Below are 13491 nucleotides of genomic sequence, written 5' to 3' on the forward strand. Positions count from 1 at the left end.
TCGAATAAAATGCTGAGTAGAACATACTATAGTTACTGTTATTTTTTATTGTATTATAGGAGTCTGTAAGTGGCTTTGAGTTGTTTTGATTAAGTAGCATAGAAGCCACAGTCATAAATAAACATATGTGCATGCCATAAATAAATTGCCTTATGTGAAAATTATATTGTAGCCATAACCTTTTCCTAAATCACTTGGAACTTGGGCTGTCTAGAGAGAAATGTGGAAGCCTGTGGCTTACGCAGGCTTGCTCAGATAACAGGAAATCATTTATTCCTGGAATCTCTGAACCAATCCGCACAATGGGTTCCCTGGAAAGAAGATGGAAATGTGCCCAATCAAAATTTTCCTGCATTGTAGATTATAACCTTTAATTCAGAAATTGCCAGTAAGTCACTAGCATTCTTCTATTGCCACGAAGGCTTAAAATTTGTTCTTGATCTTTAAAACAAGAAACTTTAAACTTGAGAATTGCAAATTTTTAGTCCACTTGATAGGTGGCTTATACATTTATTATATTTAATTTATAGTCCGTCCAACTTCCAAATGACTGTAGGCAGTTTACAATTAAAGACCAATCCTTAAAAGAAAAATACAACAGGCTGGAAGAGCAAAGTACGAAAAAATGAAAACAAAGCAAAACCAACCAAATAAAACCAAAAAGAGGACTCCACAATCATTCTGTCCCCAAGGCCTGGGAGAACTACCAGGTCTTCAACAGTTCCCATAATTGATGCAAAATGCCTAAGTTCCTATAAAGGTGTCATCTCTTTGAATGTAAGATTCCAAATTGCTGAGAAATAGCAAACAATCAAGAGCAAAGAGAAACCTGAACAGGGAAGGAGCAGTGTTATAATCTTACCCTGCATGAGCAGCAGTGAAAGGAGTATGGATAATGCTAGGCAGCTGCCAACAGCCAGCCAGTATGCCTGGTACACCTTGAAAGCCACTGCCCCTTCTTTTTTCTCTTCCTCCTGCTTAAGAAAATAGCTTGGTTGGGTTGGCTGTTCTTCCTCATGCTCCACTTCCTCTGCTTCATTGCGTTCAGTGAATACTTCGGAAATAGGAAAAATGACAGGTCACTGGGTGCAAGCAGAGATTCTTGATTGGTAACACCCACCCCCAAAACTTGAGGACTTCCTATGACCTCTGCGGAGCCTCAATCCTATTTTATTACTACATCCACCCTCTAATGCAGATAGTGAGCAAGATATTCAGATGGATATATCTGGGTACAAATGCCAGAATTCTGTTCCTTTGCCAATCATTTTTGCTTGAAGTATATGACCTGTCTTTCCCTAAGGACAACCATATCTTAAACCAAAGGTTGTTGCAGGTAATGTTTAACTCAATATCTGTCATTGTTACACAGGATCCAGATGTCTTTGGTACAGACATGCTCTATCCCTAGTTTAGAATCCATAATACTTAGCTCCTTGGACTTTCCTCAAACACACATCAGTTGAATAATGAGCACTAATGGAATGGTTGTTGCAGGATCATTGGCATCTACTGGCATTACTAATTGCATTCTTTCCCCTGCAAAACCTGAAGCATTTTTGTAGTATATTGTCACTAATTTACAAAGTAACAAAACATGTATGGGTGCAGTATTCTATTTTCAGCAGTAATATTCCTTCAGTCTGTGAAACTGAGTTTCTGAATGTTTTTAGTTTTTTGTTCCTTGTGAGGCCATGCATACTTACTTCCTACCTACCCACCACACATTTCTCCTAAATTTGCTTTTAGCAGAGGATATGGTTATGCACAGGGCCTTCCCACTATCCACACTATTTCAAGATGACAAAATATCTGAAGCTGTTTCCTCTCCAAAGAAATGTTCCAGTATCTTATGTACAAAGAGATTTGCTTTACTTCTATGGGAAGTCCCCAAGACTCACTAGCTCAGGTTCCTCCATCTGTACTACGAGGATTCTCAAGATGGCCATTCTGGTGGGAGTAGCAATCTCAACACATTTAGAGGGCACCAGGTCAGAGGGAGGCTGGGCTAGTGGTTCCTGTCTCCTCTATTGCATTTGAAAGAAGGGAACAATTAAATAAGAAGCCCTGTATGCTTATCTATCCTGCGGGCCCAATCATGTTCCAATTTTTTTCTTAATTTCCAAACTAGCTTTATTCTCTATTCCGCTACTTCAGACTTATACCATTTTGACCAACTGTCCTGGTTTCAACAAACCCATTCCAGTGCAATGTTGAAAATGCCTAGTACTTACTTTTGTCCTTCCTTCTCTTGTTTATTGCTCCAAGTTTAGGGGCAGCTTCCACCAATGGCAGAATTTTTGCTGGAGTTCCTAGAAAAATAGCAAGAATAAGCATGTGCATGTTCTGTAGGAAATGAAACATTGCAGTGCTTCGTCCTCTACTTGAAGTTCCAGACTCTGATTTGGAGCTTGAGTTCCGCCTCTGCAAACAGACTCCTCCTGTTCACAAAAGAATCTGGCCTGGCAGAGTTTTACTGATGGAAAGGGAATATTAAAATTTTCACCAGCACTACCCAGCGCTACCTCCTACAAATCTCTGGAGGGGTTTGCAATCCTTCAGAACTGAGTTTCAATAAGAGGTATAGAGGCAGCAGAGTGGAATTGGTAAAATTACTTCCCCCTTTCACCCTTTGGCAAGTAGAGTTCTGTTCACAAAAATTTAACATCCAAACTGCTCTCTTTAGCTCTTTAAACAAACAAACAAACAAACAAACAAACATTAAACTTGTATGCTGCCTGACTCTCAACAACTTTCAGCTTCAGTACAATTATAAATTGACCTCTCTCTCTAAAGTTACATCATTACTCTCTTCTTTCATAATCTATCCTATCTAATCATCAGAACCATAAATCGTGAGTTCATTTTTTTTCTTTTTTATGCAAAAAGTCCATAAGGGGTTTCCAGTCACCAATAAACATAAATAAACATATTGTCTTTTCTCTAATCAAACAAGTCAGTTTGGCCATTTCAGCAAATTCTGTCATCTTCACTAACCATTCCTCTGTTGAAAGTATTGCCAAATCTTTCCATGTTTGTGCATAAAATGATCTCATTGCAATTATCATATATAAAAACAATCCATTCCATATTCTCAGTATGGTACATCTAACATAATGATTTTTTAAATCTACAGTATATTAACCTTGACTTTATTGTACCACAAATATCCATGCCATGCAAATCTCAGGTCATGTCCTTCTACCTCCAAAAGCCTTCTATTTCTCAGCAACAACCACTCTTTCATCCAAAGCAAAAAAACAAGCTGCAAAATACAATTTTAACTCCTCTTCTTTCCTTTGCATCTTGTAACGCCTTATATTTAACTTGTGGCTTTTTCCCTTGCCATACAAACTTAGATAGATCTTTTTGCCACTGTTCAAATGGTACATCAGTTGCCAAAACAGATATTGTCTGGAACAAAAACATCATTCCAGGCAAGACATTCATTTTTACCACAGAAATTCCCCCCAGCAATGACAGCTGTAGTTTCTCCCATCTGAACATATTTTTTTTAACTTCATTCCATGTCTTAACATACTTATTTTGAAATAACATACAACTCATATTTGTCATAGCGATACCCAAATATTTTACTTTTTTTTCAATCTTAAAACCTGTTTTCTTCATCGGTTCTGTTTGATCCTCTATTTTCATGCTTTTTGTTAACATCTTCATCTTCTAAAACCTGCTAGTGTACAAATTCTTTAAATTTTTCCCACTGATGTTTCTATTTAGTGGATCCTCTAAAACCAACACCAGGTGATCAGCAAATGCCCTTAACTTATAAGTTTATTTTTAAATCTTTACTCCCACAATTCACTCATCTTGTCTTATATCTCTATTCAATATTTCCAGAACTAAAATAACCAGGAGAGGAGACAACCAGCATTCCTGTCTTGTCCCTTCTTGTATCTCACAGGGTTTTCTTAGATCTTCATTGAGAATTTGTGCTTTCTGTGAAGTGTAAATGGATCTTACCCATTTTATAAAGTTCCCTCCAAAATTCATTATCTTCCAAAGCTTAAAAACAAGAAATCTCAGTTCAAATTGTCAAAGGCCTTATTTGCATCTAAGAAAATCAATATAGCTTGTTTTTTATTACGTTGCTCCAAGTATTCCAAAACGTCCAACACATTTCTTATATTATCCTTTAACAGTCTGTTAGGTAAAAACCCGCATTGATCCTCATGAATAAACTCTTGTAAAATTATTTTCAACCTCTCAGCCAAAATTGTTGTAAACAACTTATATCATTCAGTGATGACATTGGCCAATAGTTTCTTGTTAAAGTCAAATGTTGTCCCTCCTTAGGTATTAATGCTATATTAGCCTCTTTCCAGCTCTCTGGCATCTTTCCACTCTGTAAAATAGAATTCATTGTATTTTGTAAAGGTTGTAGAAGTTCATCCTCAAAACATTTATAATAAGAAGCTGGTAACCCATCTGGTCCAGGCATCTTTCCTGTTTTACTCTTTTTTATAGCTTCGCAAAATTCCCTTTATTGTTATGGGTCCATTCATAATCTGTTTCTGTTCCTCTATAATGTTCAGTAAATTTTGTTTCTTTAAATATTCATCTATCTTCTCCAGGGAAATTTCTTGCCCTTTATATAAATTGGAATAATATTGATGAAATACTTGTACACAACCATATTATCTGTTATTATAGTATCTCCCTCTTGTAATTTCAATATCATTTTTTCTTTCTCTTTTCGTAATTTGTATGCCAACCACTTCCCTGGTTTATTTGCAAACTCAAACTTTTTTTGTTTTGCGTAATTCATTTTTATTTCCATTTCTCTTACTGTTAACATAGATAATTGTTGCTGTAGAAGCTTAATTTGTTGAGAAATACTTATCTTCTCTGGAAACTTCTTTAATTCCTCTTCTTTTCTTTTTATCTCATCTAAAATAGCTTGTCTTTTCTCTTGCTTCTTCTTTCTGAGTTCACTATTAGGTTGTATAAAGTAACGTCTCATGAAACCTTTGCTTGCATCCCAAACCATTCTTACATCTGTACCTTTATTAAGATTATTTTTTAAAAACCTCTCTTAATTTCTTTTTATAGTACTGTACTATTGCTTCTTTCTGTAACAGCATTTCATTTAACCTCCATCTGAAAGAACTGGGTTTCCATTTAAAAATCAAACTCACTGGATTATGATCTTGTTTTAATTTTTTTCAAATAATGGTTTTTTTTCTCTTTTGAGGAGCATTTGCTCCATTTATATTCCACGTTAAGCATTTGTAATCCATAATCAGCCCAAAAATTTTAAAAAGTCAATACCTGTAGCACCTAATTCAGTAACATCTCTTTCACATTCCTGTTGCACCTGTTGATGCTTTTGTGTGGTGCTTTATTAGCATTTCTGAATAATTCCCTCATCCTTAGTTTTATTAGCTCGCTGGCACTGTTTTTGTCCCTTTCCCTACTATACTGGGCATGTTTGCTATGAATTAATTCAATATTCTCTCTTAATTCAATATTTTTTACTAAACACCTGTACATTTTGTTAATTGTATTTATAGATAATGAGCTTTTTGTTGGAATTTACAATGCACCAAAATTAGAAAAACACTCCAAGCAATTTAAAAGCAATTGCAATTGAGAAAGAACCATTTATCAATCATGATAAGCATGCAAGAGCAGCTAAAAAGTTCCCAGCTTGAACTAAAAACAGGAGTCTGGTTCACGTTCTGAATTCCTATTCTGAGGGAAGTATTTCAGGCCCTAGACAAAAAGAACAGTAGAAGGCATCAGGCTTTACCTGTCCTGAGAATTCTGCCATTGTCCATCAGTAGTATGGTGTCAGCTTTTCCCAAAAGCTCAGTTCTGTGGGTACAAAGAATCCGAGTCTTTTGTCTGAGAATTCCCAAGATACACTTCTCCATAAGGTGATTAGCTACATCTGCATCAACAGCTGCTAGTGGATCATCCAGAAGGTACAGTTCTTTCTCCTGTAGAAAACAGGGATAACATCTGAGCCCCTTCCCATCCAGAATTGCATAGGACAATGGTACTCATCCAGTTGTTTATATACCTGGTAAACGGCCCTAGCAAGTGCAATTCGAGCTTTCTGTCCTCCACTGAGGGTCACTCCATTCTCACCCACCTCCGTCTGATCACCTGCTGGCAAAATCTAAAAGTTAAATAGACAAATTATAATTAACATAACAGCTGCAAAACAGAGGCAGAGAAATAAAGACAATTATCCCAAACTCCTGGGTGCTTAATTCACAGCTCCATCATATCCATATGCAACATGTAGGCCAAAGGTCACATATGTCATGAACTCCTCTTCTGCCATCCTCAACCCCATCAGTGCATTGATGAAAATTCAGCAGCAAACCGCCCAACACTAATGACACGATCTCTTGCCACTGGGCGGTGGGTGTGGGGGACACAGGAAACAAGAGTTAAACCTTGGTTATACTTAACACAAAGTAGCAACTCCTGCCCTTTGGAACAATCTTTTCCCTGATACACAGTTGGTCCTGAGCAATGTTCCCTCTAATTTCTGACATGCTGCATGAGGGGAAAAAATGTTTTATGCAGCTTTTCCCAAACCAAGTACAAAGTTGTGCACCACCGTATGAGTTTACAAGTAAACTGCAAATCTATGTACTGTAATAGCAACATGCTAAAATGTTTTTTTGGAGGGAGGAGCTCCTTCATGTACAGGCAGCGCTTGGGGGCCAGAGCAGTTTGGCTAAAACTGCAAGGCTGGGGAAGGACAGACTGCCTGCTGTCTTGGGCAAAAAGCACAGGCTTGCCACCTGACAAGGTCCTGTCCCTCCTGCTGTAGCAGCACACAGCAACTCTTGCTGCTGCAGTGAAGCTGAGGCAAAGTCCTTGTGTAGGACTCCTTGTGAATCATGAATCTGGAGTTTTACGGGGACTAAATTTATTATTATTTAAACAACTCTGTGTGTGCTCAACTTCTTATCATATGTACAGGTTTCACGAGTACTGTGTATATGTCCACATGCACACCTTAGAGCAGTGTTTCTTAACCTTGGCCGCTGGCTGGGGAATTCTGGGAGTTGAAGTCCACCCATCTTAAAGTGGCCAAGGTTGAGAAAAACAGGGAATATAGGTCCTGCAAGCCTTTAGGAAGGTGGTTAAGACCTGGCTCTTTCCCTAGGCCTTTGGGCCATGACCAGGAGAGTCCCCACTTTGAGGAATTACAGTCTGTTTCAGCCCTGATCACCATTTATTAAGCTTTAATGATATGTGCTGTTTTTATGTTTGTTGGTTCTGATTTTTTTTCTCTTTTTTTCCCTATACCACCCAGAGTCACATTGTCTGAATTGGATGTCCATATAAATGCTATAGATTAAATAAATACATATATACACCTTGAAACCACAAAAGCAGCAACAATGACAAAAACTCCGAAGGATTCAAAAACTTGGCTCCATCACATCTACTCAAGAGGTATTATCACCTTGCCTTCTGTCACCTTTGGCCACTAGCAGTAATAACGTGAAATCTGACAATAAGAACTCCTGTTTCTTCATTTGCCAATACAGTTCAGTTCTGAAGACTGAAGAATCATGAAGTTAGAAATAATTTTGCAAGCCTCTCTAAATCCCAAGTCACTTCTCAATATATTTGTCTTGAACCTACATGTTCCTATACCTGATCTGATCCTTGTTACTCCAAAAAGCATTAGAAATGCTAAAAGAGTTTCCCTGGAGAACCTAAGGGAGTTATTTCCATTATAGAATACTCACATTCAAGTCTTCAGAGAGAGCGCAAGCATCTATTACTTCCTGGTAAAATCGGGCATCATATTCCTTCCCAAAGAGGATGTTTTCACGGATACTGGTGAACTGGATCCAGGGCTCTTGAGCAGCCAGGCCAAATCCTTTCTCCAAATCCCAAATATAGACCTGTTCACCTTGACTGTAAGTATATCAGCAGTGGGGAAAGGGCACACAGAATGTCTATCAAAATTATTTTTGACAATGGAGCTGGTTAATCATTATGTTCTACAACATATGTGGAAGTCAATTGCCTGGATCAAAACATTAATTCATTCAATTATGGAAATACTGGTACCATCATGCCAAGGTTTTGACAAAGAAACTTTACCAGAGGCCTTGTTCTGATTATCCAGAGCAAGTGCAAACTTGGTAAGTTGCTGATGAGAGACCACTGGGAAAGAGTGTGACAGTTTGGTAGAGTGATTAAGGTGCTGGCCTAAAAAACAGGAGACTCTGAGTTCTAGGCCTGCCTTAGGCATGAAAGCCAGCAGGGTGACTTGGGCCAGTCTCTCTCTCTCAGCCCAGCCCACCTCACAGGGTGGTTGTTGTGTGGAAAATAGGAGGAGGAAGGAGTATTAGGTATATTTGCCACCTCGAGTTAAACAGATACATATACATATACATAAAAATATAATAATATACCGTACTTATTAGAGAGAGACCTCTTGGGGATTAAATGATATTGTGATGGCTTTGCAACTGGAAGCAACTTCATCCTATTCCTGTATTATTCACAGACAGCAGAGTTGTGCATCACAATAACTTTAACAAGTTGACTCTTTAAAGCAGTGGCATCTTTTAAAATGTAATGAAAATAGCCACATCCTTTTTGGGGCTTTTTCATAAGCCTGAAAAAAAATGCTGCTGCTTTAAGGAGTCTGCTCATTAAAGTGATTCTTAAAACAGCAGCATCTTTTTTTTCAGTCTCACAGCTAAAAAAAATGACTGCTTTAATGCTTGCAAAAAGAAGTGACTGCTTTAATGAAGCAGATACTGGGGTTATAAGATCCAAACTGGAGGCATCTGCAGAATCAGAAGATTTTGTCAAAACAGTTAAATAAAAGTTGGGGTGGTGTGATGCAAACTCTACCTCTTTCATAGTATGTGCATGTGATCTCACAATGCCTATACAGCAGTGGCAGAGCTTGAGTTGGGACAGCAGGATACTGATTTTGTCATTCCTCTCCCCCCTCTCTCCAAAGCACTTCTTCTGAATGATTTTTGAACTGTACACAGCCAGATTAGGTACTCAAATTAGACGAGTTAAGAAATTTGAGAAATGTTTAAGGAAACAGAAATCTGAATTAAATATTAAATCTAACAAATGAAATAATGTAATGAGTTCAAGGATACAAGAAGCAGGGTGTGATTGACTGTTTACCTACTAAGTTCTCCAGTGATAGCTGCAAGCAATGTGCTCTTCCCACATCCAACCTTCCCGATGACCCCTACTAATGCACCCTGGAAAGAAACAAAAATCAAGATTTTCAGTGTTTTCTCTGTATATTGCAAACTTTGGCTCATTCATTCAGAGCATGTCCTTTTTCTTTCCATAAAATGAAGTACCAAGGCACCTATTTTATGTGGCCTAGACAGTGCTGTTTGCCTTTATAATTCCTCCTATTTACTCACTTTTGTCACCAACAGATCTTGTATGAAAACTTGGCCTCTTCTTGGTGTCTGAGATTCAGAGTTTTCTTTGCTTGCTGGGGACCAAGAAAAGGTAGAATGGTGTATCTCCAAGGCAGAAGATGGATTTGAAGGACAAGCTGAAACAGAAATACAATAGTACAGCTACAGATATACTAACTGGATTCACAACTTATGTTCAGTTAACCAGAGTTTATGAAAATCTACAAATGATTCATTTGCATAACAGATTTGCATAATAACATATGCCATGGTTTACAAATCACAATGGCTGGGTTGATGGAACATGCCAAGTTCAAACGACACCACTGGTTTGAGTCATCAACTCCTCATAAAGAGAACTACAAAAATTGATTAAAAAAATCCTTCCTTTAATGTCTTCCTTCACCTAATAAGTGATTTCACACATAGACACACACACCTCACCCTATATTAAGAATTTTTTTCAGAGCTACCCATGGAAGCTCCTTGCCTTTAATAAGGAACATATATGCTGCACTCAATCATACAATGCAAATTATGTTCAAGTGTTATAATTGCTTACCCTGCTTAATGGATTTTCAATCTAAAAGCTGGATTTTCAGAAAATTTGGGGTGTTTTTAAAAAGACACAACGAAGGAAAAGAGAAAAATGGGGGAAGTCTGGATTTTTGGAGCATGGGAAGTAGGAAGAGTAGGCATGAATGATTATAGAAAATTGCATTGGGCCCCCAAGTTACTAATCCCACTAATACCAATTTTTTGTAGCAAACATAACCCCTAAGCATCAAGCATCTATTCTCTCTTTTCACATTTACTTCACATGAACCAGAAGCACTTCTATTGTCATTCTGCTGTCTCATCCCATTCTGCTGTCTCATTTTTCTCCATTGGTGTACCTCTGCTGTAGTAAGCATGCAGATCCTGGTCTGTGAGCTCTAGGAAGTGCTGGATTCGATCTAGGGATACTTTGGCTTCCAAGATCCCATTCAGCACCCAAGGAAAATTGTTGAGGGGAAGAATCAGCATCCCGACAAGGGCCAAAGCTGTAAAAACCTATGGTGGAGAGAAAAGATTAAATGGGAGGTAAACCTAGCTTTTGACCTAATTAATACAACACCACTTTGACACAGTAGAAAATGAAGCAGAGGAAGCAAATGCAGGTATCTGTCTAGAACTTGAAAGAATTCTTGTTCTTAGGTGGCAAGAACATGGAAGTTGGATGAAGAAGAAAATATAATAGAGATTAGTAGCCAAATGGAACCATAACAGCAATTGTAATTAATCAGCTATATAAGGCACTAAATATCAGCCTTTGGAAGTTGTGACTATTCTTTTACATGTGCATATTAAGTTGCTCAAGATATCTGAACTCTACTGCATAACATTTAGACATAGAAACTTATTTTCATATTGGAAGGGAAATTTGAGATTTACAAACTTCAGTCTTGCATGTCAAATTCCATACTTTGGCAATGTCCCCTGGATCTGACCAATTTGGATAACTATTGCCTGTCTCCAGCCTTATCGTTTTAGGAAAGTTTGACAGTGTGGTAGGACTGCAACAACAGAGTGCTCTAGAGGAAATAAGATTATGCGGAGCCATTTCAATCAATATTCAAACATAGGCATAGGACAGAAACTGGATTCAGTGCCCTAGAGCCTTGTTGGGACCTGCATAAGGCATTCTTCCTGGCCCTTTTAGACTTTTGGTGACTTTCAATACCATCAGTTGTGATATCTTGCAACAATTAGAAATACACAGCACTGTTCTGCAGTTTTTCTGCTCGGTCCTGAGGGGGTAGTACCAGTTGGTGGGTAGGGGAGAGGTTGAACAGGTGGCTACTTGTTTGTGGGGTGCTGCAGGGTTCATTACACTCCCCTCTGCCTTTAATATCTACAAGAAGCTATCAGGAGAGGTTGTTGCCCGTTTGGGGTAAGTTATACATTGCCACCTGGGCCAAACTGAGAATGTACTGTAAGGGACTAGATCAGGAGAACCAAGCTGAGATTAAGGCACTGCTGGTATAGAAACTATCCGGTGGTAACTCTGGAAGGCAAAGCACTCATCCTGAAAGAATAGACCTGTGACTAGGAGGCCCTACTATACTCATGGCTATTGCTAGATTGGCAGGAGGAAGAGGGCCTTTGCTCAGATTTGTCTGGTGTACCAGTTGCAGCCCTTTCTGGAACATGAAGCCCTGGCAACAGCCACCTGGGCCCTTACCACCTCTAGACTTGACTTCTGCAATGTGGTTTACATGGGGCTGCCTTTGAAGATTACCAAAAGTTGCAAGTGGTACAGAATGCAGCAGCTCATCTGCTGGCAGGTGAGAACCACCAGTGTCCTATAACACTGGTTTTGTACTACCTCCAGTAGGCTTTCAGTACAATTCAAAATGCTGAATTTAGCGTATAAAGCCCTTTATGGCTTGGCAACTGGATACTTGCAGGATCAGCTCCTTCAGGTAGAACCATCCCATCTGGTATGCTTGTTGCAAACTTCTTGTTGAGAGTCCCTCTTCTCAAGTGGAAGTAGTGGGGATAAGAGTTCTGTGTTCTTCAGCTTATACTCCATCCCTATAGCATAGCTTGCCCCCAGAGAACTAAATGGTGACCTCCCTTGATGATATTCAGAAAGGCCATACAACTGAGTTTTATCACAAAGCTTTTAATGAGTGTTGGGTATTTATGATTTTTAAAACTGGGCATGGTTGTGTCATACAGACACCACAGTATTTGTGTATCTGTATTTTGGATTTAATGGTTTTATGTTCAGTTTTGTAAATCTGATGCAGCACGTAGAGTCACAAGTTGATGAATAATAAATCACTGGCAGTCCTTGTGGTGTCAGTATCATATAAATATTGCAGTCACACACACAAATAAGGTATTCTATCGTTGTTAGCTTCCTTAAGCAGTGTGTGTGTTTTTCTGTTGTATGTAAAGGTAAGATATTAACCAAGCTAATCATCAAATCTGGAAATGAACAGGTCACTAATGAATAACAGAGGAGGAGGATTGGCTCAGAACAGCAACACTTCTTACCTTGGTAGCAGACAGCTGGTGTCCTAATAAAACGTAAGTGATGAAAATAACAATGGAGACCACCACAGGCAATGCTGCCCAGAGGTAGACACACACAGCATCAAGGTACTTAATTGCTCGCAGGCTCTTCAGCTCCTTGGCTCGGCACGCCTTCACTCGAGCATCAAAATGCTGTTCCCAAGCATAAAACTTGATCACCCGCATGCCACACAAGAGCTCCGTCATGAGCTGTAAAAGAGAAAAAGGAACCTGTAGTGGAACAATCACAGTTGGTACATTTCTTCCCTGACCTTCACTCAGAATCTTCTACTATAGTGCAGCCTTAAGCTGCTCATACCAGGCACAAGGGAACCCAAACCATGTTTCCTTTTTGGTGCTAGCAGAGCAAGAAAATTAGTGAGCAAATCTATCTGGGAGGCTTCAAGATGGAGAGATTAGCAACCAAAAGGTTTTGTGTGGCTATTTTCTTTATCTCCGCAAAGAAATGTAATGAAATAAATATTTTAAAAAGGTAGGAGGTTGCAAGCAAAGAACAATTACCTTCCATTAATAGGTCAGAGCCATTGGTTAGGAAGAGCCTCATTAGGAAATAGCCTAAGTTACTACAGCCAAAATCCCCAATCCTTTCAAAGTTCATATTATACAAAAGGTGACCTCCCTTGGGGCCAAGTACACTGTAGAGCACACACTTTGTATACAAAAAGTATTAACTTCTGTAATTATCTCCAGAATCATGATCTATTAGAGATGCAATAACTTTAGATTTCCTGAATGAAGTAGATGTCTTCATTCATGTGAAGTTGGCTGTCTCCCAATTCTATGAATAAATCTGTTTAATGTGCTCATATGTTGAACCTGGAAGGCCAGTAGAAACATGTATATTGCAAGCTGCTTCTGTGAAGAGTCCACATTTTGTTTCTAAAGGAGCTCAGTGCTAACTGGAGACATTTTAGTAACCAATAGCAGAAAACCTGAATAGCACTCTTTTGATTAATACGAACCACATTCCACTACTAGAAAATTCTCCACTAAAACCTTTATC

General features: G+C 38.7%; 1 protein-coding gene across 2 annotated transcripts in view; it reads right to left on the reverse strand.

The window, feature by feature from the left end:
* Positions 1 to 13491, reverse strand: part of ABCC10 (ATP binding cassette subfamily C member 10) — a 28454-nt gene that overhangs the window by 9163 nt on the left and 5800 nt on the right. The window contains exons 4-12 of one of the 2 annotated variants that reach the window (XM_063305381.1): positions 12450 to 12677; positions 10301 to 10457; positions 9405 to 9541; positions 9154 to 9233; positions 7740 to 7911; positions 6044 to 6142; positions 5771 to 5960; positions 2235 to 2312; positions 863 to 1054 (exon numbers count right to left, since the gene is read on the reverse strand). In XM_063305381.1, coding sequence (XP_063161451.1) covers positions 863 to 1054; positions 2235 to 2312; positions 5771 to 5960; positions 6044 to 6142; positions 7740 to 7911; positions 9154 to 9233; positions 9405 to 9541; positions 10301 to 10457; positions 12450 to 12677 — 1333 coding nt within the window. The remainder of the gene's footprint in view (positions 1 to 862; positions 1055 to 2234; positions 2313 to 5770; positions 5961 to 6043; positions 6143 to 7739; positions 7912 to 9153; positions 9234 to 9404; positions 9542 to 10300; positions 10458 to 12449; positions 12678 to 13491) is intronic. The other variant, XM_063305388.1, reaches the window with a different exon arrangement.

The sequence above is a fragment of the Candoia aspera genome, chromosome 1 (genome assembly GCF_035149785.1).
Source record: "Candoia aspera isolate rCanAsp1 chromosome 1, rCanAsp1.hap2, whole genome shotgun sequence".
NCBI classification, from domain to species: Eukaryota; Metazoa; Chordata; class Lepidosauria; order Squamata; family Boidae; genus Candoia; species Candoia aspera.